Below are 23,375 nucleotides of genomic sequence, written 5' to 3' on the forward strand. Positions count from 1 at the left end.
TGAATCTTACAGTGTAATCAAGTTCCAGAAAATGGAAACACCCTGTGTCATAAATGAGAAACTGTCTGCATAGTAAATACTGTAATTAAAAAAATGATTAATATTAGTAGAATTAATTAATATCAATCAGAATTAATTCTTCCCTGCTGCATACTCTTAACCTGTAAGTGGAGTACATGCGGTTTAAAACTTTCAGTGAGCCGACTGCAAGATTGGAATTAAAATTCCTAGGATGTAACTTTTCTCATTGCAGTGTCTAAGTTGTTGCTGCACACTCTGTCTGTACCACAGGCTGCCAAACCAGTCCACAGCCACCACCTTCACAAAACTGAGCCCAGGATTCATTTTGCTTAACTCTGGAAGACAGAGGAGATGGATCAGAGGGGAGCTTGGACCTCTCTGCTGTTTTGTTGGTTTGAGCCAGTTCTTGGCTCTGGGTATTTCTCCTCCCCTGACTGGGGCTGTGTCAGAGCTCTGCTGTTACCTCTGGAAGGTTCTTTATCAACTCCCTCTTCCAACCCTACAGTGGAGCAACATCCCACGTGTGCCCACCACCAAAGAACCACTTACTCATGGTGGTGTGAGCCTGGAAAGTTGATCCTCCAGTCCACATCTCTCCCACTGCTCCCTGAGATAGATCTGAAAGTGTGGAACTGGAAAATAAACCCCAAACCGCCAAGCTACAGCTCTTCCTAAAGCCTACTGATAATCCTTTGTAGCATTTGTGATTTGAACTATCACTAACAACTGCATCAGGAGCAGAGACCCTGAAGATAGGCTGGTCACAGATCAGAAGGATATCAGGAAACATGAAGAAGCTCCTTAATTAATTTCTAATCCTTTTTCAGCCTTAATCTTCTTTTTCATAGTAAGATCTGGCATTACACATTTTCTGCACACATGCTTTCTAGATGATGTAGATTAAGTCCTAGGTCTCTGATTTGCTGGAAGCAGCATGTTAGTAGGTTAGCTATTACTGCAGCCTCATGGTGGAATACCCGGGATTATTCTCTCTGGGCTGATATATTCCACTAAAATATTCATTAAAAATATGTGAAGTTGGTCCAGTCATCCAGGCTTTTAATCCATGCTTTGTTCCGTGCTTCACAAGGGTTTGTTCAATCCCTTTGCCATAGCTGGGGCCCTTTTATTTGTGCATTTGTTCCAGAATTGGACTTACATATAGCAGTGCCAGGATGGGGGGCAGGAGGGCTTAGAAATGAATACCTCGTGGCCAGGGTAGGGGTCCACATTTCAGGAACAAGAACAAAAACACTGCAGATATTTTGAGTACATGTTGGTTATCCAGTTATAAACCAAAGATGGGGGTGTTTCACCACTAGTTAAGGTATATTGTCTTCTAAATCATTTTGTGAATACAGAAGATAAGTGGATAGGCCTCTTCTACTACCATAACAAATAGAAGTGCAAGAAATGTAACCAGCAATCATCCTCCTCCACATTTATCCTGTGGCAGAATCTGAAGCCTCCTGATTTGGGACATTTGAAACATATGTGAGAGAATTCTTTCTTTATAAAGTTCTGTAGCAAAATAGTTTCAGGATCCTATAGAAGGACCATAGTTTGGCTTTCTAGAGAAGCTTCTAGATTTCCCTATGGTTAAATAGGAATTTTCCATAGAGATAGAGAGGTTTTTTTTAATAAGGAGTTTGTCAAATTTAACAACTATCTGGACAACTATCACCTGATCTTGCTTCTGACACTTCCAACAGGAGAGTATCAGGCTGTAACTGCAGTAGGGAACGGTATGTTCATCCCTTCAAACTCAGGAACGAAGGTAGGTCAGTGCTGACAATGTGCTTTAAATTGCTCCTGTCTCATGTGCTCTTGCAGCACCACCAGATCCACATTTAGATAAGAATTTGTAATCTGTCCCACCGCCCTGATCGGGAAAAAAAATGTGTTTGCTACCTTGGATGCGGAATTGTGCTGTGGAAGTGAAAGGCTCAATGTTTCCTGAGCACTTTCTGTTGAGTAGAACATACATATCCTGGTTGAGGCACATTTCAGGCAGAAGATTGCAGAAAGCATTCAGTTCTTCTGCCAATATCACCAAGAATAGAAACACAGAACAGAACCAGGTTTGCCCAGAAGAGCAGGAGACCCCCAGAGTCCTCCCACATGTGTTTAACTTCCTGCTGATGTGCACAGGAACAGGGACCACAGGAAAAGCAGACTCACAGTTATCACTGTGCTGACTGCCCATATGTGTGGGACAGTGAAAAAAAGAGAGATCAAACTAACCAAATCACTGAAAGATGAAGGAAAAAAGAAATCACTTTGCACAATTACAGATAAAAACATTAGGACTCCCGTTTTCCTAATAGCCTAAGGGATATATTTAGGAGTTTCTGATGACTATTAGAAGCCTGGAATGTTATGACTTATAGAATTCTGTGTACTTAGCACTTCAGAGAATGAGGTCATGTCTGCTGAAGGTGCCTAGATGTGGCAAAAGTTGGTCTAGATCAGTATTCCTCAGACTTTGAGCACGTGTGGATCACTTCTGGTTTATCAGTCTCCATGTGGCTGCAGGTCCCTGCACTGGCCTCCAGTGCTGACAATTACTGGAGGCAGTTCCTGGCCCTACATCTAAGGGCAATTAATTTGCTGACATGTCTCTTTGTGCCTGACTTCAGTATGGTGGCATCAGGGCCCAGAGTTTGAAGAACCCTCTTTGGCCTCAAGTATAGAAATTTTATCTTAGAGGCTCTTGGTTTGATTTTGTTTTGCTTTTGTGTACAAGGAATGAAAGGTAGGGATTTAGGAGTATTAACTTTTTTTTTTTCCAATATATAAATGAAAAAGACGACAAACAACAGTGTTTAAACCAGCCTGAAATCCCTTAAAGGTGATTTGGCCATAACATTTCTATTCAGGTTTTTACTCAATACCTATTACTATGTCGTCAATTGTCAGCTTGTATATATCACGTTTGGTTCAGTAATCCCTCAGTGGTTCTGTTATGCTTTATCCTCTATAAATTTATGTTGCAAGTCCTTTTTTTGTGCTATGAAAGCATAAGCTGGTAGGGAAAACAAAAAAAAAAAAAAAAGTGGTTTTGTGAAAGAGCTGGAATTATACCCTGAATACATATCCCTGAAACGACATACAAATAGGCACCTATGTATTTGGATAATTATATGCATATATATGCTTTTAGTCTTGGAATGGATCCATATATATACAAACCCACACTTTTAATACATGAGCTATGTTCACTCTTGAGGTGGAACTTAGAATATCAAAAACATATTTCTGTTTCAAACTGGAATGTTTTAAAATATTTGCCCCTACATATTATAGTCAGATGTGTGCAAGAATTTCTGTTGTGTCAATTTTGTTTGCTTGCATTATCATCAGATGAACCTTCTGCCCAGCTACCCAAAGGGAAATCTGAGCAGTCACTCAGGTGTGTGGGGGTTTTTCAGGAGGCAGGCTGAGCGGACGGTGTTGGAAGATATTCCTTGACATGGGCAAAGGTTTCACGTTTTCAGAGAAAAGTAAAATAAATTCCAACAGTGATGAAAGATATTTTTTCAGTTAGAGGGAAGTTTTTAAGTGTTCCATGTTGGCCTCACCACTGGGTTCCCACCACCTTTCCTCTCTGAGCAGTGTGATGGGCCTTAGTGTGATCTTGAAGTATTGTGTGTACCAAATCCCTCCAGCAGGAAGACCTAAAGCAGAGGGAAGAAATGTGTCTGCCTGTTAAATGGGGAAAGTTCTGGAATTATTCTTCTGTGCATGAAGAAATCAGTTATTGGAAACTCTTTGCAATTAAGAAAAAGAGCATCCCCTCACTGTGCTGACTCATCTCTGACTCCCAGAAGAAAGCACCGCCTTTCTCCACCCTTGATATCTCACATTACCCTTGAAAACTTCTGCACTTTCACTGCTCATGCTGAGCAAAGCTCCTGGTGAACAGCTCAGCCCATTCCTGGGGATGGAGGGTGTCACTGAGGCTGTTTGCACAATTCGCTTTGCTGACTGAAATCACCTCTGAAAGGAGGAAATCAACCACAGAAACCTGTAGGTGTCCATGCCTGTCTGGTTTTTAAATGCAGCAACTTTGGCCCCCATGTCTTTATTGCAAATGAATGTCAACAATAGAGGGATAATGGATTAGAGCTCTAGCAAAAACTTCCCTTATAAATTCAGTCATTTGCCAAGTCAGTTGATGCCCTACTTTCAAGACTGTCATAGCAAGCAGTTCTGAACAGTCTCTGTTTATTAAAAATGGAGTGCTAAAATCAATATAGCAATATCTTCTTGGAGAAAATTCAATTTATCAACAGGTTTGTCATTTTAAAGATGATTAAAGGGCTTGTTTATTAGGCATCATCTAGGCTTTAGAAGTAGTTGGTATGAAAATAATAAGGCATAAGCCCCATTAGACTTACAAATCTTTCAGTTATATCAGGGAATGGATATTTTTCTGTAAGTGAAGGCCTGGGAGCATTTCCTATCTTTACTTTAGACTGTGTCAGTCACCAATTACATATTAAAAACAGGTACTGCTCACAGGTTTCAGTGGCTCAGGGGCAGCAGAGTCTGTGCATTTAAAATGGTTAAAAAGACCAGGCGTGCTGAAATTGTTGTTAAACTCTTGTAAGAAATATTTCTTCTGATCTGCAGGAGTTCATTTCTGAAAGCTCCAGTTCAGCTTCTGCCTAAGCCCTGCCTGGTTAGTAAGAACATGAGCACATTTGAAGTATTTTCGTGTTCTGGTGGTGAGAACAGCAAATCCGAGTGTGAGAATAAACTCTAAAACTCATCTTCATCAAGGACCAAGAGAGTAAGGCTGTCTTTATACTGCCAATAATACATTCAGTACCTTTCAACTTGTCAGCTATAATTAATCACAAATAGGAATGTGAACACACATGTGCAGACATCCAGAGCTGGGGAAGATACCTCTTCACAGGCATTTGAGAGCATCCAGCCTCCAGTTTGCATTCTACAGAGAAGGAAAAAGGTGCAGAAAACAGGAGGAAAAGCAGTTGCTGATAAAGAGGAATGCTGATCCATTACTGAATATGGACTACTATTTTAAAAGATTCTTCCTGGGAAGATTATAAAGATGAACCTGTGAACATTATGGTTTCAACAGATTAAACATTCCTGAAACTGTTAGAATAAGCATGATAAAACACTTCTTAAAAATGAACTTGTGTCTGGAAAGCTAAGATTCCTTCCAGTCTAAATTGTATCCCTTTTGGAAAAGCATTTTCATATGCTGATTCCTAGATACCTTTATCCCATAACCCTTTCCTCTTTTCCTTAGGATTCTTCTACAAAGGCAGATAAATCCGTACTTTGTTAAGCACAGCAACCAAGAGAACAGAGGGGAGCTGATGGCAAACTGGCACAGTAGAAAAACTTCTTTTCTGAAAGCCATTTTCAGAATAGTTTCTCACCATTTCTTTCTGATTTGAGGTAGCAAAAAAGTGTCTTTCACTCTGCATGGAATAAGACATGAGGGGGAATGGTGTAAGAGGACTAAAGTGCTTCTGGGTATTCAGAGCCTTGTTTTTGATTACTTATAAAAACACTCATTTACACAACTGCAGCACATGGAGCTGTACAGGTGATCAGAACGTGGAACAAAGAACCAGCTCTGCCCCCATTGCTGTGCAATCTGTAAACATGGCAGGGAATGGGGAAAGACCCAACCAACTAAACAGAAAACAAAACCAAAAACAAACAAACAAATTAGGAGCATATTGGAACATAGAGAAGAATCTGGTTAAGACAGAAATGCTAATTCCTTAGGGAGCTCTGTTGCAAAAAGAGTGTGGCTTTGTAAGGGGTTTTCTTTAAAGTGCATTGTCAGGAAAAAAAATGAGGAGTTGTGGAATGGAGAGTGAAGCGTCAGGAAAGGCAAAGACAGGTTCAGGATAGGCCTTGTTTGTTTGTTTTTCTTTTTTTCTACTGCAGTTCCATTGTTTTCTCAACATAAAATGTACACAAATGCTTCTGAGGCAGATGAAATGGGAAAAGTAAAACAGTCCCGTGTCAAACTGGAACAGTAATATTTGGAGCTGGAAAGGCTGATTTATTCACCTTATTTAAAGAAGTAGAAAAAGCAGGCCAGGACAAAACAGCTCTTTTCTGCTCAAAAAAAAAGCCCATTGAAATATGCTACTAGGCAGAATAGCTCATGATTTTTGCATGCCACAAAGGATTTTCCTTGACACATAATGAATTTTATTGAGGTCAAATTTCAAGTTATCTAAATACTAGTTTACCTCCAGAGATACAGGGCTTGGGAAATTATTTTGCAGTAACTATGCATTTTTGCCGTGGCAGTGATTTGAGAAGCAGCTTGGTATTGTGAATACTGCTCTCAAAAACTTGCTAAAAAAGCTGATAGAACTTTTGTCCTTTTCATGGCTAAAAAGCTGAGCTTGTAGAGTCCCCTTTTCATTTCCACTGACTTATAATTTCAGCAAAGCATTACCGTGTTTCTCTTGCTACACCACGGCTCAGACACTGCAATTTCCCTTGAGCAGGGATTGGTACATGGAATGTCATGGCTGGAGTGGGCAGAGGATCCCAAAAAACAGCAGCAGTCTCTTCATTACTTTATAAAAACTTAATAGGCGCAGAAATTTAGAACATCCTGGCGGCAAAAGAACAAATGGACTTTTGTAGCTCTTGTAAAATTGAGTCATTAACCTTAATGATGGTATGTTTTGACTGTGGGGTGAGACAGATGAGCCTCGAGGGCACATCCTTTACCCTGTGCAGGAAGCTCTGAGCTTCTCAGCCACTCACACAGGGATGCACAACAGCAAGAAGGTGTTGCCAACTGACTAACCTAGGCCTGTGTGTGAGGACAGGCATTTCTCTCCTTCTTGCTGTTGACAGAAGGTAGTTAAAGAGGAGAATATTTTATTTTTGTATCTGTCTATATAGTAATATATACATATCAAGATATATAGATGCAGGTAAATGAAGTGGTGAGTGCATTTCTAACCTACACAACACCCCAGTGTCAATACCACTTAGCCTGAAAGATACTTCCCAGCCTAATTTAGCACAGCCTCTTTGCTAATGCTACACACAAACAGCAAAGTAGATGCACCAACAGTTTAAAAAAGAATTTAAGTCAATCAACTAGCTGTACCTCATCTGTTCAGCAGGGAAGGTTCTTTTAAAAGTTGTGTTAGGAATGAAAGTACTGAAGAAAATGTACCAGCAAAATAAAGATCTTAGAAAGTCTGACTGCATTTATTAATATGCAGTTGATCAAATGAGTCATTAAGCACCTAATGTCTAAAGTCTGTCTTGCTATATGGAAAACATAAGGAAAGTGAAACACACGCTAATTTCAATATATGTCCTATAAATTTCCATCTGATCTGGATTCCAGTGGAAAACCTCTGGCTTTCTCAACCAAAGTGCTCTCTGAAAGAAGAGCTCTGAAATCCAGGCAGCTGCAAAGGTCAGTGCATCTCACTATAACTCACTAAAAAGGAACTCATTTAGGCCCTCTGGATTTTAACATATTCAGTTTTACATTTTGAACCCATATAAAAAATGGAAGGAGCAATTTTTCATTGATCTGGATTTCTCACAAGTTTGTTGGCTTCTCTACCATTTACAAGCTTTTGAATATTTATGTAAGCCTTGAGATTTTGAAAAGGCAGCTCTTTTGACATCCCTTCAGCAGAGACAAAAAATTATCCTTAACACGATTTTTTAATGCAGATTCTTCAAACCAAAAATCTCTTTATAGATTGCAAGACCAAATTAGGGTAATGAGATCTCCAAGCCCCAGTTATTCCCTCAGTTACTTATTGACTTAGCCTAATTATAAACTAAGGTTAATAAACTAAAAGGAGCATGCAAATGTAATATTTCCCTCTTTCATATAATGCTGTGTCACAGCACAGGATGAGACTTGTCAGTGGTACAAAGGTGGCTGTGGACATGCAAGACTGTGAATAGTTCTGTGGTCAGAACTATGTGCAAGTCTGGCTTAGAACACCCCAAAACATCCTTTTTACTCACTGGAGCATGACACTTCACAACAAAAGTGAGTTTTCTGCTCATAAACCAAAGTCACTCCAGCATTTACCACAGTGGAGACACATCCTGTGTCTGCTGTCGAAGCACTCACATGTTTGCTGTTGAAACACCCAACAGTGTGGAGTGTGTGCCCCATTCTATGTGTGATCACAAAGGATTTGGAATTTACCATCATCCTGTCCCTGTTGCACCTGGCTGAAGGCACCTGTGGCTGTTGTGGCTTTACCTGTCAGGTCAGAGGTGAAGTCTCCTAAGGTCCCATTGCAACGTAACTTTCTTTCACACATTCCCCCTTCCACACCCCAGTTGGCCTACAAATACTCTGGTTGTAGGTATCAAGATACTACACAGAAAAGGTGATCACTGGGATGCAGTCTGCTTGCCTACAGCAAAACATGCTTCAGTATGTCTTCTTTTTCACCCCAAACAGCAGGTTATGGATCCTTCCATCAGGAAGCTCTTGGCATCAAGATACATCCCCACTTAAAAGCCTCACTGGTCCCCCAGCCTTCATCCAGTGGTGGAAGTAGATCCCTTTTCCAGTCTCTGAAGGCAGTTTTTCTACTTGTCTGTTTCAATAATTTGATTTTAATTTTAATTTTTAACAAAATTCTAGTGAAAGCTATGGGACGAAATTCCCCTACTGCGTATGATATAAACATAGTTGCAATATTTCAGATTAAGGAGAGCATGATTTAACTGTAGAGCTGGAGTCAACATGCAGAGCAATTATTAATGCCAGACACCATAAATTTGGCTGCATCTGCTTTAGGCTTCATAGTTACTAACAAGCAAAAATCATTGCATTAATGGAGTAGTGGAAATACAATGAAGCCCTTTATTATCCCTAAAAGGCAGCATGTGGCACATAGGCTCTGTGGGGTGTTACCAGTGTCCTTGGAGAAGCTTCATTCCTTCACATCCTATGGAATTTAATTATCTCAGAATAACCACGACCCTGCGGGTCCTCTATTAAAATTATATTTTGTTACAGAATGGAGTATACATTATTGAAGCACATTATTTTGATCACTGAAATTTGACATATTGTGCTCATTAGCCAGTAAGCCTGAATATTTAATTTATGAGGTTCACTCCACATTTTTCACAGATCAGTCACTTAAGGGAAGTAAACAGGCAAAACTGCAGAGGAGTGAATGGGAAAAGTTCTTACTGAAATCGGTGCTTTAAAAGCAGGAAAAAAAAAAGTGTGTCATGCCATATGCTGATATGTGACACGTTACATTAGGCAGGTAAATGGGTTAATTGGACTCATTAGCATCATTTCCTTTTTAAAACTTTTCAACTCAGAAGATGAAAAGATTATGTTAATCTTTACACTTCTCTCTTAACATTTTACATTTTTCACACGGGCCTTTTTTAATCAAATATTGATGATGATGCCTGTTGTTCTTCAAAGCCCAGCAATTAGATTGCAGCTCCCTCTCAGTAAGTGGTATTTCCTTATCTTTATTTCCCTCCCTTCCACAGGTTGTTTTTTTTTCATAAACACAACATAAGGTCCATTGAGTTGTTGCCAGAAAAGGCATTCTGGATGTTTTGCTGATCTGATGGCCAAGCAACCTGCAGAGGCTGCATCCCCCAAACCCTGGGCTGGAGACCAAACACCTGCCTGACCCCTGGAACAGATCCCACACTTCTGTCCCACAGCTGAATCCACCACTCCTGAGGTTAAACCTGTGGATTACAGTCGTGTCACCCAAAACAGATTAGTTTTCATTTTCTTTCAGGCTGTGGCAGTCCCGAGGGATGTAGGTAAAGGCTGTGTGGGATGGGTGGACGCTGCTCTCTGCTGGCAGCAAGGAAAGCGTGCAGGAAACAGCTGGAATTTCCCTTAAAATTACCTTCAAAAATAAGGCATTTCCGCTATGTCTTTCTGTACTGTTGTATACAGTGATTAAACATCAAGGCAGGGAAAAGTTATTAGGTGAAATAACCTTTCAAATGTACAAGTATTCATTAAAAGCACCTAAATAAAACTGGATGCTCTGTAGAAAATAATTATTTAAATACAATTTAAAAATTCTCATGTGCATGTGTCTCTGTATGTACAAGCACAGAGAATATCTCAGGACAAAGATAGAGCTCTGAACAGTTTGGAAAACTGATAGAACAATTGTATCCTATCTGAAGATGTCAATCATCTCTTTAAGAAAAGACCTCAAAAAACAAGAATACCCTTTTAACAACTGTTAAATAACTTAGAAGACTAACTCTGTAAAGTAATTTTATCTTCCAGCCTGGGTCCCTTCTAAGAGCAGCTGGAAGGTTCAAGACAGCACCATAAAACTACTCCTAAAACCAACTCATGCCATGAGCATGATGCTAAGAAAATGAATGTTCTTGTGTAGCCACTTCTGTGAAGTAAGGGAATGTTCTGGTGCAGAGAGTTAAGCATCCTGCCCTAGCAGGTTACCTTTGAAGTTCCAGGTTGGTGCAGGGCTTTGTCACTGACCCTAAAGTCAGATTTCAAATCACAAGCCCTGCCTTGAAGTCCATGTAAACTCTGTTTTCAAACCCTGGGGCAGTCTCAGCTTTGCACAAGGGAGGTGAAGGTACTTACTCCAGGCCCAGTCAATTTAAATCAAGGAGGACAGTACTTTATATCACAGAAAATGGTCTGGTTGAGATACTGTGAACAACCATCAAAAAACCCAAAGAGGTAAATGAAAGGGACTTGCTTGAGGGACTCAGAAAAACATGATTCAGTTCATTACCACATGGAGAAACCCAGGTTCAGGTGGCCTGAGCTAGAGGGTGAAATTCTCCATTGGAAGATCCTACCTAAGTATCAGGAAGAAAATAAACCAAATTGGCACTGATGTTAACTGTTAACTGACCCCAGTGAGACAATAAACAATTGCACATTTGTTTTTGCATTTTTTCTGCTGGACTCCGGGAGGAAACAGTGGAAGGCAGTTGGCAGATGATCAAAAATTGGTGATTGCAGGACATGGAACTGGTGCACAATGACTCCTTCAACTCATGGTGATTTGCTTCCCTCCAGAGCACTGGGCCTTCACTGGACTGTATCTATTTTCCTCCTAAAGAAAGGAACATCTAACATTGCAGATAAGATCCAAGGACACCAGAGCAGGCAGCCACACACAATTGATTTTCTTGCTCTCTTACATTCAGTGCTGCTCCACTGGCAGGCACTGACACAAGTTTAAAAACATTCTTGGAACTAATCTTTAGACCACTCTTACTTGAAAAAATCCCAAATATATTATTTCACTATTTGTAAAGGCCCCAGGAAGCAAAGAGCCTTGAAGAAAGGTGACAGTGAACTTGCAGGCGTGGCTTGGGATGGAAAGGCAAAGCATCCATCCCCATTCCTTCCCTTTTCCTCTTGCATTCCCTGCTTACATTCCTAGCATGACTTCACCCTGAAGCATGCTTCTTTTTCTACTGCTTGGGGTTTTGAAGGTTTTTTTAAAACAGAGTGTAATCTAAAGATGTAGGACACAAAGGAAGCTCTGAAAAATAGTTCAGGACTATTTGTGGAAAAACAAGATGAAGGGAATGGGATATACAGTTAACTGGGACAAAATAAAAATGCTTCCACAAATGCAGGGCTAAAGAACATCATTGGGAAAAAAATTTTGGGATTGTTTTTTTGGGGCTTTTTTTTTTTTTTTTTAGTTTGGTTTGGGATTTTTTGTTGAGTTGATTTTATTGTATTTTTTTCCCTAATGGTCATAAAGGTCTGTAAAGTTTCAAGAGTTCATATTTCTTATGTATGCATTGACTTTACTTGTGTTCCCCCTTTCAAAGGGCAGAACTGGGACTTTTTTGTGGGCACAGAAGCAGCAAGTTATACCACAGGAGTATTCAGATCTCCCTGGGAAATGTAGTCTAGAATATATCAGCAGCATTTGCCCGTGTGGATGCCTTGCATCAAGATAAAGGGAGAGAATAATGCTACTGGGGAATTGTGTGCACAAAGCTCTGCGAAGCAAGAATTAGAAGCAACGAGATTAAATAGAAAATAACTACATCAGGAATATGTTAATAAATTAATTAAAGTCTACCAAAGTTGAACTGTTCCATAATTAAGGGTGTAGCCCGAGAACGTGCTGTGCTCTCTTCTACTCAAGGATTTTGCCACGGGTAAAATTACCTGTTTGAAAATTTTTCTAATCTATGAGGAAAAATGGGGTCAACTGAGAATGTGATCTGATCACTAACTTTGATGATTTTGGACTTCAGACCAGCTTAATGGATGATTTAATGTGTTTTCTTTACTGCAGTCTCATTTCTAGTTATAAGAATAAATGTGAATATTGATCATTTTTAAAAACAGGAGGTCAAGATTTAATGCTCTTTTTCCCCCCAAGATTTGTTTGCTGGATTTCCATCTTTATATAATTTTCAAGTCAAACTTAAACAGAATAAAACAGTTACTTCACAGCAGAGCAAGAAGTGGCACAAAGCCCATCACACTGAAGGACTGAGCACCTGAGATTAGTCTGACACATTAAAGAAATAGTTATATAGATCTAAAGAGATTTTTTATGTGAGCCTTTTAAACTACCCTGTAACATTTTATCCAGTCTCCATATATAAAAAATAAATGCTGTGCTTTCTGGGGTAGCAGATACTATTGACTGTTCCAGGCAGAGGCAACATCTTTCCCATAAGGCCTTCATACTGTTTATTTTTTAGGGGAATGTACAACATGCAGAAAATATCTCAGTAACCTCTGCAACTGTGACATTCTACACTTGCAGCTTTGCTTTCCTCAAAACCAGCTCAGTTGAGAGTGCAAAATGAGAGTGCACCATCACTCTAAAGGCTCAGTACCACAAATGTGGAGAATCCTTCTCTTATCAGTAGGTTCACATAGGGAACAAGATCAGAACCTCATTTTCCTGCAGTAGCAGTTAAAACTGTGCATAGGGAAGAGGAAATGTAGTATTTACTGGGTAAAATGCATTTGTGGATGCTGAGGGTGAACACACTTGTGTGATTCTGTGTCCTAACTGTAAATTGTTACACTTGAAATGTTCACCTTTAAAGGTGATAAGACATTGGGTTTGTATATAAACCAGACAGATATCCTGCACTACAATAAAGAAATTCAGATGGTGTTATGGTGGGCCATCAGCTGTGGAGCCTGGGCAAGTCAAAGTCTCCAGAAAATAAAAAAGTTCCTAAATATTTCAGTCTTTTCATTCAGATGGAATCTAAGTAGATGGAAAATATAAGACACTACTTCCTGTAGGCATCAAGTGCCCGTGGAAGAAGTGCCCATTGAAAGTTGCTGGTGATGGTGGTACATGTTGACACCCCCAAGAAATGGGCATGTCCTGAAGGTGCAGTTTGGTGCTGGATCTCAGGTGGTTTATGCAGCTACTCTTCCCTTGGGCACACCCTCACAACAAAAAAAACAGTGCTTCACTCACACCTAAGAAGCCACAAAAAGGACAAGACCTTTTATTTTTTGTATTGAAGATCTTGGGTTTTGCCCTGCCTGGTGTCCAATTCTGCATGCCCGTGCAGGAGAATTTCACAGTCTCACTTCCAGTGTTCTCCCTCCCCACGGGCCAGAAATGAGGAGTGTCAGATGCTTCACTGCATTCCTGGTATTCTCCATCTGCAGCTGTGCGGGGAAATTCTGTTTTGAAACAGTCAATATCATCTCATTACAAGCGTTGCATTTTTATGAGGGGGGAAATGAGAAAGACAAATGTTGCTCCTGTTCATGAATTTGCCTCTTATCGTTTCACTTCTCTGCTCTGTGGAGAGTTATTTGATTCATATTAGGGGTTATTTGGGTCACTTTTACCTCGAGAGAGAAAATAATGGCAACCTCATTTGAGATTTGTACCAATTTAAGTAAGGAAATGGATTCTGCATATTTTGCATAGCTGCTAAATTTAACTGAGGGTTCAGTGAAGCATGAGCTTCCAAATGTAAGAGGCTCTAACCATTTCCCCCTATTTGTTTTTAAACTACATTTGTTACTTATGATTAGCAATTTTGTGTCATTCATATGCAGTGTGCTGAAACAGAATTCAATAAGCTGACCTTCTTCCACCTATTAAGTTAAACTTGGTATTTAATTATGATGCATGCCAAGTCAAGCAGAAAAACTAAGGAGCATTTATAAATAAAATCATTGTGGGTTTTTGCAATGAGTAGGAATATTTGTCTTTATTACTTTTCGTAGGAAATTTATTACTGCTTATTTTGAATTGGAAAAATACCCAAAAAAAAAAAAAAATAGAACATCTGTATCAAAGTGTAAAGAACCACAACAGTCAAAAGCTGTTTAATCTCATCCATTTCATTCTAGTGCACAGTCTGTTCAGTGTAACTTTTTACAACGTACTGTGCAAGAAAACAGGTCATTTAAACTCAGTAATTAGTATTACAGATAAAATGACACTGCAGCAATGTTAATTACTCTAGTACTGATGTAGTAAGGGATATAATACATAATAGTCATGTCTTTAATTTTAAATTGAAGTGCAGCAAAGCATATTATTCCTATGCTTCCACTTCTTAAATTAAATAGATCTTATTCAAGTGTACATTTGTATCCATGCAGAATATTTTAAAATAAATCATAGTTCTGCTTTAACTTAAACTGGCATATTTTACTTTCTAATGGCATAAATTAAGCAACTTCTTGATCTATAAACTTTTCCTATGGCAGTGGAAATCATCATAGAATTATATTCCATATGAAAAATTCCCACCATAATTTTCTTTTTCATTACAGAGGCTGTAAATCAGTTTGCAAATGAAGCACAACATTCAGTCTTTTTAAAAATAAAGATGACTCTCAGGGAGCAGTAGAGTTTTTGGAGGTGTAGTAAGACCTAGACATATATGATCAAATTGGAATTCATTCCGTACTGCTGTGGTTAAAAGATCAGGCAATTGTACCTATAAAATATTCATAACAAAACAAAGAGACTTGCAGAGCAAGACAGTGAAAATTTTTACCTGCAGCTCCAGGAGGAGCAGAGTTCCCTACTAATGAATAATTATGTCTCTGCTTCTTTGCAGCACCTTTACTTTTGGGTAACTTAGTTATAAATATTAAAAGAAGGGAAAAAAAGAGGTAAATTTCAGATTTGTTCAAGTGTACTTAAATAATTTATGTCAGCTGAAATGTTCCCATTTTCAGTGGAGAAATTTCGTAATGAAGCCGCTATTCAGACCTCGCATAAAAAGTGCTCTAAAAGCTTCCTTATTTAAAAGTGTAGCAATCCTCCTCACCATGCTAACAACGTGCCCCTGGCTAAAATGTGTACATATGGATTTAGCAAAATATTTGAATATCCAATATAAGATTCAAAGGAGAAGCTGGAGTGTTACCTCGGGTCGGTTATTTCATCTCCCAACAAGACGCGTCGCTACATTTGAACGAAGGTGTGAGAAGAGCAAAATCCTCAAGTACCTACAACCAGTTCCTAAGATTTGCAGATTATTCCTTTAAAAATGCCTTTTTTTTTTTTTTTTCCCTACCCCATTTTAGGTCAGTGGGACAATGTATAACACAGGGAGACACGTGTCTCTACGGTTAGACAAAGAGCATTTGGTCAACATCTCTGGAGGGCCGATGACCTACAGTCACCGCCTGGAGGAAATCCGGTTACACTTCGGGAGCGAGGACAGCCAGGGGTCAGAGCACCTCCTCAACGGGCAGGCGTTCTCTGGGGAGGTAGGTCACCCTTCTGGGAGGTACCAGTGTGAATTACTCACTTTCCATTTCTGCCTGAAGGTATTTGCAAATTAATTTGTCCCCCCAAAAAAAAAAATTGGTTTTCCCTGTATCCATTCTGCAAATCGGGGAATCGGTTGTTGTTGTTTTTTTTCATCGCCCCTGCACTGCAGATTGTGTGATTTGTATCTAAAAATGAAAGTGCTGTGTTTATTGTATGCAGAGACACCCTGTACTCTCATCTGTGCTACTTACAAAGTAATCAAGCCTCTTCTCGTGGCTCCTTTATGTCTCTTGTAAACACAAATACGAGATTAACCACAAAGAAATACTGAAAGTGCCTCAAATTCGTATAGAAGTGCTGGTTTTGCTACACACTGATGTGTAACACTTTGCACTGAGTATCATCCTGCCTTTGATTCATGCAAAAATAAGGAGATACTTAATTTCAGAGATGGTTCCACAGAACTCTGCTCAAGAAATAAAGTTGACTGCACAAGTAATCCCTGGCAGAATTGGAACTCGTGTTGTATTTTAAATACATGTCTGTAAGTGGCCCAGGAAAGACCATAACTCCATGATCCTGTTACCTCTTGCAGAATGGCCCACTACTCCTGCTGAATAAATATTTTAGTGTCTTGTGTGGAGTACTTTTTCAAGATGTAAATTAGAGTTTGCAGACTTTCTGGGACAAACAGGGCAGAATCTTTCCATTTTCCTTATATAGGAACATTTTTACGTAGAAGAGATGCACGAGGTTTGCAGTACCCCATCCTTCTTCAGCTTGGGCCGTGGCTGTGAACTCCCCAGCCTGCAACTCCACTCCACTACTCAAAATAATGCTTCAGAATAACTTTATGTTAGTGTGGGGATCATTTTTAAATGTAAAATGTGTATCCCTGTTACCATTCTTTCAGAATACCAAAAAGAATATTTTTTTTATCATAAAGCACTCATTTTCTTGGAAATGAGTAATCAACTTGACATGTGTACAATCCATCACAGGCTCTGGTGATGAGTCAGTTAATGTGTGGCATTTTCTTTGGCACTGAGCAACAGCAGTTATTTTAGAGTAAGAAATTAATTGCAGAGTTGCCAAATGATGGTGTTATAATTGATGGAAATCATTGGTTTTGTTTTATAAGCTACATAAATGTATAATACAGCCAGTGGCAGCTTTTGCATGAAATTACTCATGTCTGACACAACTGAATTCTGGTTGCCTTCATTAAATTCCATGATAAGTGAATATATAAAGTATTGCTCCTTTAAGAGTTGAAAGTTAAGTATGTTGTAGTAAATAAAGTCTTTGCTTTGTGTTCTTACACAAGAGCAATATTCAAACAACAGAAAATTGACTGAACAAGAAAGCAAAAATCTGGTTGAAAGATACCATTGTACTTGATATGATGTATCAGTATCATTTCAGATGGTTTTAGAAGAGTTTCTAAGTTATAAATTCATCAGTCCTAAGACTATAACAATGAAAAAATATAGAGCCTTGTTTGGCAATATTCAATATTAACACTCAAGTAGGCTCTTCTGGTTTTGAAAGTAGGAGTTCTGAAATACTATTAATATTAGGTATTTGCTAACAGAGACCTCAAGTTTTTCTTAATAAAAGCAGAAAATGGAGCTGTCAGTCAGTCAGGCAGGCAGGCACAGCTGGATCTACAGTATGTGCATGTAGTTATGTGAATTCCTCCTGCAGTGAATAGGAGGAGATTAGCATCTTCAAAGGATGATCAGTCCTGATAGCCAGAGATGCACCTCTTAGGACAGGGCAAATCACTCTGTGGAGATGCATCTCCCTTAACAACAGGGAACAGACAAACAACAGGCTGAGGAGTTTAGACAAGACACCTTCTTTTCAGATGCTGAGATGATTCTGTCCTTTGAGGATGTGCTTTTCAAAGTTTCAAAAAGCTGTTTTGGGCAGCAGGGCAGGTAAGTTTCAGTAAGGTCCGGCATTACTTACTAATTTGAATCTACATCTACACAGCTAAGTCTTATTTACAGAACACATACTGTTCCCAGAGTACAAGCACAGGTGCAAATCAATCATGCTGAACAGAATGGCTGTAAATTTTCAGGGAAGGACAGCAACTAATGGTGTTCTTTGTACATCCACCCATACAAGTGCTGTCTGTGTAAATGAGTGATCTTTGCTAAGCTCTCAGCACTGGAAGGTGAAATGTCTACAGCTCCCAGCAACTGGAGTGAGAAAGCTGTAAACAAGCCAGCTGACTTCCTGATAGAGTGTGTGCTCTATATTGTAATGTGTGCTTTCAAGACTGTTGCTGCTAATTACTATTCACTTCTGCACTGGATAATGCTGTCAGAGGAGATGGGATAAAGAAAAATAACTGCATGGGCTCATTAGTTTAATTTAGCTGGTGCAGGTAAGAATAGCAATGAGTGTTAGCTGGCTTAGGCTTTAGCAACCACAGAAAAATCATGGCAGGGTTGCAGTGTGTGACTGCTGATTGCACACTGAATTCCAATGGCACTGATCTCAGTTGTGTTGGTCAAACTCACTGTGGGTTTTACCGAAACCTCTTGTTTTACCATGGAAACAATTCCTGAGGATGAAGTTACCCAAGGAGTGTGATCCATTCCAGTAGATCACAATCAGATTATTCCTACTACTCCTTCCTCCACTCCCATCCACATCTCTCCCCTCATTTTCACTGAGGTCTCCAAGACTTTAATATTAAAGTCAGCACATTGCAGAGAGAGAAGGGGAGCCTGGGGAGGGGTCAGGGGAGAGGGCAGCACCTCTCCCTCACAGCACTGGCAAACTTAGGTTGGCTCACACAGACCTAAATTAAATCCAAGTGCAGACAAAGCAGAAGCTTTTAAACAGCCCTGATATATCTTGAATCAGCTGCAATGTTCTCTACACGTGGAAATCCCACCTACCAGACATGCTAAGGAAGTGGTTTGTTTTGGGGACCTTTACTGCCTAGTGAAGATGTTCTGCAAGTGGGCAGGCACTCAGAGGAAGCTGGAGAGCATTGGAGTGTGACCATGGCATGAAAAACAGCCCAGAAATAACAAATTTCTTCAAAATGTGTTGTAGTCTGAATGATACCAAGAGGCTTGTAATTTCCAGGTTTTAACATACAGCTAGGTGTTAAAGGCTGTCAAGAGAGATCTCCACAATAATCTGGTTACCTCTTAGCCCCCAGTTATCACTTTAATATAGACAGAATAACTGAACTAATTCTTAAACAGTTTGAGTGTAAAGGCTTTAAAACATTTAATGAGAAAGACCACTTTCCCCTCAGACAGCAGCAGTACAAACAGCAGAATTGAGCAGAATGCTGTTGTTCGGGCACTGTCTGCCTTGTTAAAATATAAAGGCAACCTCAAAAAAGGTTCATGGTGAAAATGGGACCCTTTAACTTTACCATGTGGCAAAGTCATAAAAATCCAAACCATTTTTTCCTTCTTCTAAGCATAAAAATGAAAAATATGCTGCAGGAGACCTCCAATCGCTTTATGGCTCTGCCTTGGAGCAGCCTTATCAGTGCAAAGGCAGAAAGTCAAGGAGTTTAATTATTTGAGGTTATGCCCTTTTCACAAATTCAGTGGCTGGAGACTTTTAAACAAGAGACCACAGTCCACTACACATGGAAAAAAAGATAGATTTCTTCTCTTCCCACCCTTCCAAAAAGCCATGGACAGATTATAAACACACAATGACTTCATCTACTATAGGAGAAGTAAAATGAAAGTGAGAAGAGGGTCTAAATAAATAGATACATATTGCAAGCTGTACACACAGCTAAAAAAGCCACTGAGAAAACAACAAGAAATACAAGAAAATGGGAATCAAAGGAAGAAGCTGAACATTCTGAAACATCAGTCTTCTCCAGCTACTGCAAATTCTTTAACTGCAGGTGTGTTCTATGTGAGTGGAGAACTTCTAGTGATAGTAGAGGATTACTTATGAGAGAGATCAGTGTCTCAAATCCAACTTGTGATATATTTGGAAGCAGGACTGTCACACAGACAGCCTATGAGAACCATCCAGCCAGCTGGAATAATTTAATCCATCCTGCTGCAGAATTAGAGTGCTCTGAACTGTTAAATCACAAAGAGTAGCTCTGCCACTGAGACCTTCTGTACACCTCTGGCTTGCCTGTGCAATTCCAAACAGCCTCCCCAAAAACCTGATGGCTTATCCTTGGACTGTGCTAGTACATAGTCCTTCCTCTTCTTTTGGAGCCTTTTTTGGAAATGGTGCAGGTCCTTTTTAAGTGTTTCAGCCAGAAGATAAGTTTACTGCACTCCAACATTTGTTAATGTTGAAAAATAAGCCTCTGAGGAAAGTACCAGATGAGGGAACACATGTCTAATGGAATGGGGGGGCTTGGTAAAATATCTATAACCTTCAGATTAATGTTCAGCTTCAAAGGAGAAAGTCAATAGGATAACAAATTAAATTGATATAGAAACAGAATATAAATCAGGAAGAGGTGGTGGTATTGTCATCACTTAAGTATAAGGAGACTGCTCACAGGAGTAATTCAAAACTAGTGGGAGATGAATATGTGCTGCAGTTGTAAGAATTCACCTCTGTCCTCCCTAAATAATGTCGGTGGCTTCAGCTGACATTTTTTAAAATATCCATAGAAAGCAAGTTTAAAGTCCAAAAGACACATCACAGAATCTTCTGAGCTAGAAGGGACCCACAAGGTTCATTGAGTCCAACTCTTAAGTGAATGTCCCATACAGGATTACTGTGTTTTTCTAAAACAAATTCAATTTTATGTTTTAGGTGAAATAGGACTTTATTGCTTGTCAGAAGAACAGAAAATAGGATTGAACAGTGTATTAGCACAGATTGAAGAATATTCACACCTGACTGTGGTCTGGTAATTCAAGAGCTCTGAATCACCCAATGGAAATTCCTTGTCATCCTCTGCTGACTTTTAAAGGAAATGAGGCTCTTAAAGAGAGATCTATTTTAGTAGCAGCCTGCCTGGTCTGTCTCCCCTCCCAAACTACCTGGGGATCAAATGACCAACCCCTCCCTCTGGACAGCAGAGCCCTTTGGATTTGTAAGCGTCATCTCCAGGGAAAAACTGGTCCAAGTGTTGTGGTTTGATCTGGCCTCTGCCTCTCCTGGCAATATTTGCCAGGTTTTATTTCTCAGATTTCTCATATTATTTTGTTCCTAAGGAATTCAAAGTATGTGAACTGTATGCATTTAACCACAACTTCGTTGATGGATAAGAAACAGGTGTGCAGATAAAAATGTAAACTAATTGCTGCACACAATTCCATTTACTTAATTTCATGTTCCATTGGAGTTTGTAGGCTTTTTTCTTTTTTTTCTTTTTGTGGGAGATTTTCAGTATGATGTATATACTTGAGTGGATTATGGAGAGAATTATGAGGAGATGAAATGATGAAATCCTTGAAACCAAAAGCTGGAAATGGGTGCAAAGCCAGGCAGTAACTGAACCATCTAAACATCCATGGCTTCATGGCAGCTATAGGAGTGTTAAGACAGCAGTTCAGAGCAATGTGCTGACATCCAGATATGTTGTAAGCACAAAATCGGCAACAATTAAAATGCAGTTGGTGTTTCTTACCCAGGAAGCCTCTCCTTTTGAACCACTGTATTGGAGAGCACAAGAAAGATGACTTTCCAGGAATATGGAACAGAAAATTTTGTGGTGTATTTTACATCAAAAGGCAGTAAACTTCCTGCACTGGCTACGTGCTGAAAATACATCTTAATCCTCAGTGACCTTCAAAAGCAGTTTCTTCTTTAACTCTGTTGAAGTGGAATAGTTGACTTTTAACTTATGTTCCTTCCTGTAATTTTTTGGCCTAGGCAGTCATCTTCAAGTCATGGGTAATATATGCTTGTTAAATAAAAAAATCCCAGAACTCAAGAGCCAGGAGAAGTTATAAAATCAACCCAAGGTGTAGCAACTATAAATCACTGATCATAAATATATAAATAGAAAAAATACATGGCAAGTACAACTCATTTTTATATGAGTGGCTGCATTGCCAGGCAGCACCAGGGCACTCCTGCAGTCAGGGTCTTACATTTAGTGATGTTGTACTCACACTGCTACTTTTAAAGGAAAATTAGATTCTAGAAATAGCCTGTTTTATCCTTCCCTTAGGAAAAACCCTTAATTACACAAATCAAGTTATATGATGTCCAAACTTTATATCAGCAATAAAGACTTTTATTTCATGTATAATCAGCTGCTCCTATCATAAATACCAGTCCTGTTACTTTTTCACCTTTCTAAAACTTGATTAGCAGTGGAAATACAAATAAGGCTTTTTACTTTTTATTTTTTTTTGTGCAAGGGGAAAAATTTACAGTTCATACCATAGGCCTAAGTGTGCATTTTATGATAGCTCAGGTAAACCAGGAAAAGTTTAATGGTTTTGTTTGAGGCAATTTGTAATGGGATTTTTCTCTTGGTGTGTAAGGCTCAGAAATTCAGTTATTGCCCCAACAGGTATCAGGATTGGACCTGATGCAGCTGTGGCTCTTCAAAGATACAAACTAAGACAAAGATACAGGGGGAGAAATGATGTATTTATGTCTTTAGCAGAAAGACTGACAATAACATATAATTGAAAGGAACAGTTGTTTAATTTTATAATCCCAAACAACCATTAAATACCGTCTGGAGATCGAACGATGCTTTAGAACAAGTGTTTACCCCCTTATAAAATCTGAGACTAAATTTCAGGTACCCAAATAGGATTTTGATCTTTGCTTCAGGCTTGCGTTTTTTCCTTTTGTCAGATTACTGAGGTATTTGTGTGGTCATGGGAGGTGAAAATTCACGATTCACTGTCACATCAAATAAATGAAATTCCATAGATACTGTTTGCTATGTACTGAAATTTAGGAAACTGTACTGGCAGACTTTTAGAGGGGTGGTTTGGGGTTGTTTTTCAGTGTCTACACATACAGGGCTGTTCCCTGCCAGAAAACTTTCCTTTGTTGGAAGCTACTTCTCTGAATCTTCTGAGCTCTCCATCCACTACCAGGACTGTCCAAACAAATTGCAGGCTCTGTCATGACGTCAGCTTATATTAATGTACACGTGACACAGCAAAATATCTGCTGTGGGGAATAATAGATGCTGAATTTCTTAGATACTGAGTGAAACAGATCCCTTTAGTAATAAATATATTTTTTGCACATGTTTACTTTTTGGTTACCAACTGTTCTCTTTTTTTGGAGGGAGGGAGGAGTGGAAGAGAGTGTCAATGTACTGAGAGCACAGTCTGTCACCGACTATAATCTAAATCCCTTTGGTGCCTCAATTTTAAAATCCAGCATCATAAAGCAATAAGGTGGAGTTTTTCTGCTTAGAGTAGCAGCTGTAGGATTTGCTCTTTTAAACCACTGGGACATGAAAACATTCAGCACTCTAAACCTCCAGTGTCACTTATGAACTATTTGCTTTACCTCATTCCAAATTATTATCATTTGCTTGGGGTGACTTCACTTGCTACAGGACGATTCCTCTTTAATTAAAGAGTAATTTACCTCTGTAGGCAAAAAAACCTACACTCATTTTGAAATGGCTTTTATGTTTTATGTTCCTTGGTAATCATTTTTCCA

General features: G+C 39.2%; 1 protein-coding gene across 2 annotated transcripts in view; it reads left to right on the plus strand.

The window, feature by feature from the left end:
* The window catches only part of CA10 (carbonic anhydrase 10), a 178,311-nt gene that overhangs the window by 125,477 nt on the left and 29,459 nt on the right, over positions 1 to 23,375 (plus strand). For both annotated transcript variants that reach the window (XM_050318968.1, XM_050318969.1), the window contains one exon: positions 15,569 to 15,754. In XM_050318968.1, coding sequence (XP_050174925.1) covers positions 15,569 to 15,754 — 186 coding nt within the window. The remainder of the gene's footprint in view (positions 1 to 15,568; positions 15,755 to 23,375) is intronic.

Source organism: Myiozetetes cayanensis, unplaced genomic scaffold (genome assembly GCF_022539395.1).
Source record: "Myiozetetes cayanensis isolate MyiCay16 unplaced genomic scaffold, myiCay2020 scf22, whole genome shotgun sequence".
Taxonomy (NCBI): domain Eukaryota; kingdom Metazoa; phylum Chordata; class Aves; order Passeriformes; family Tyrannidae; genus Myiozetetes; species Myiozetetes cayanensis.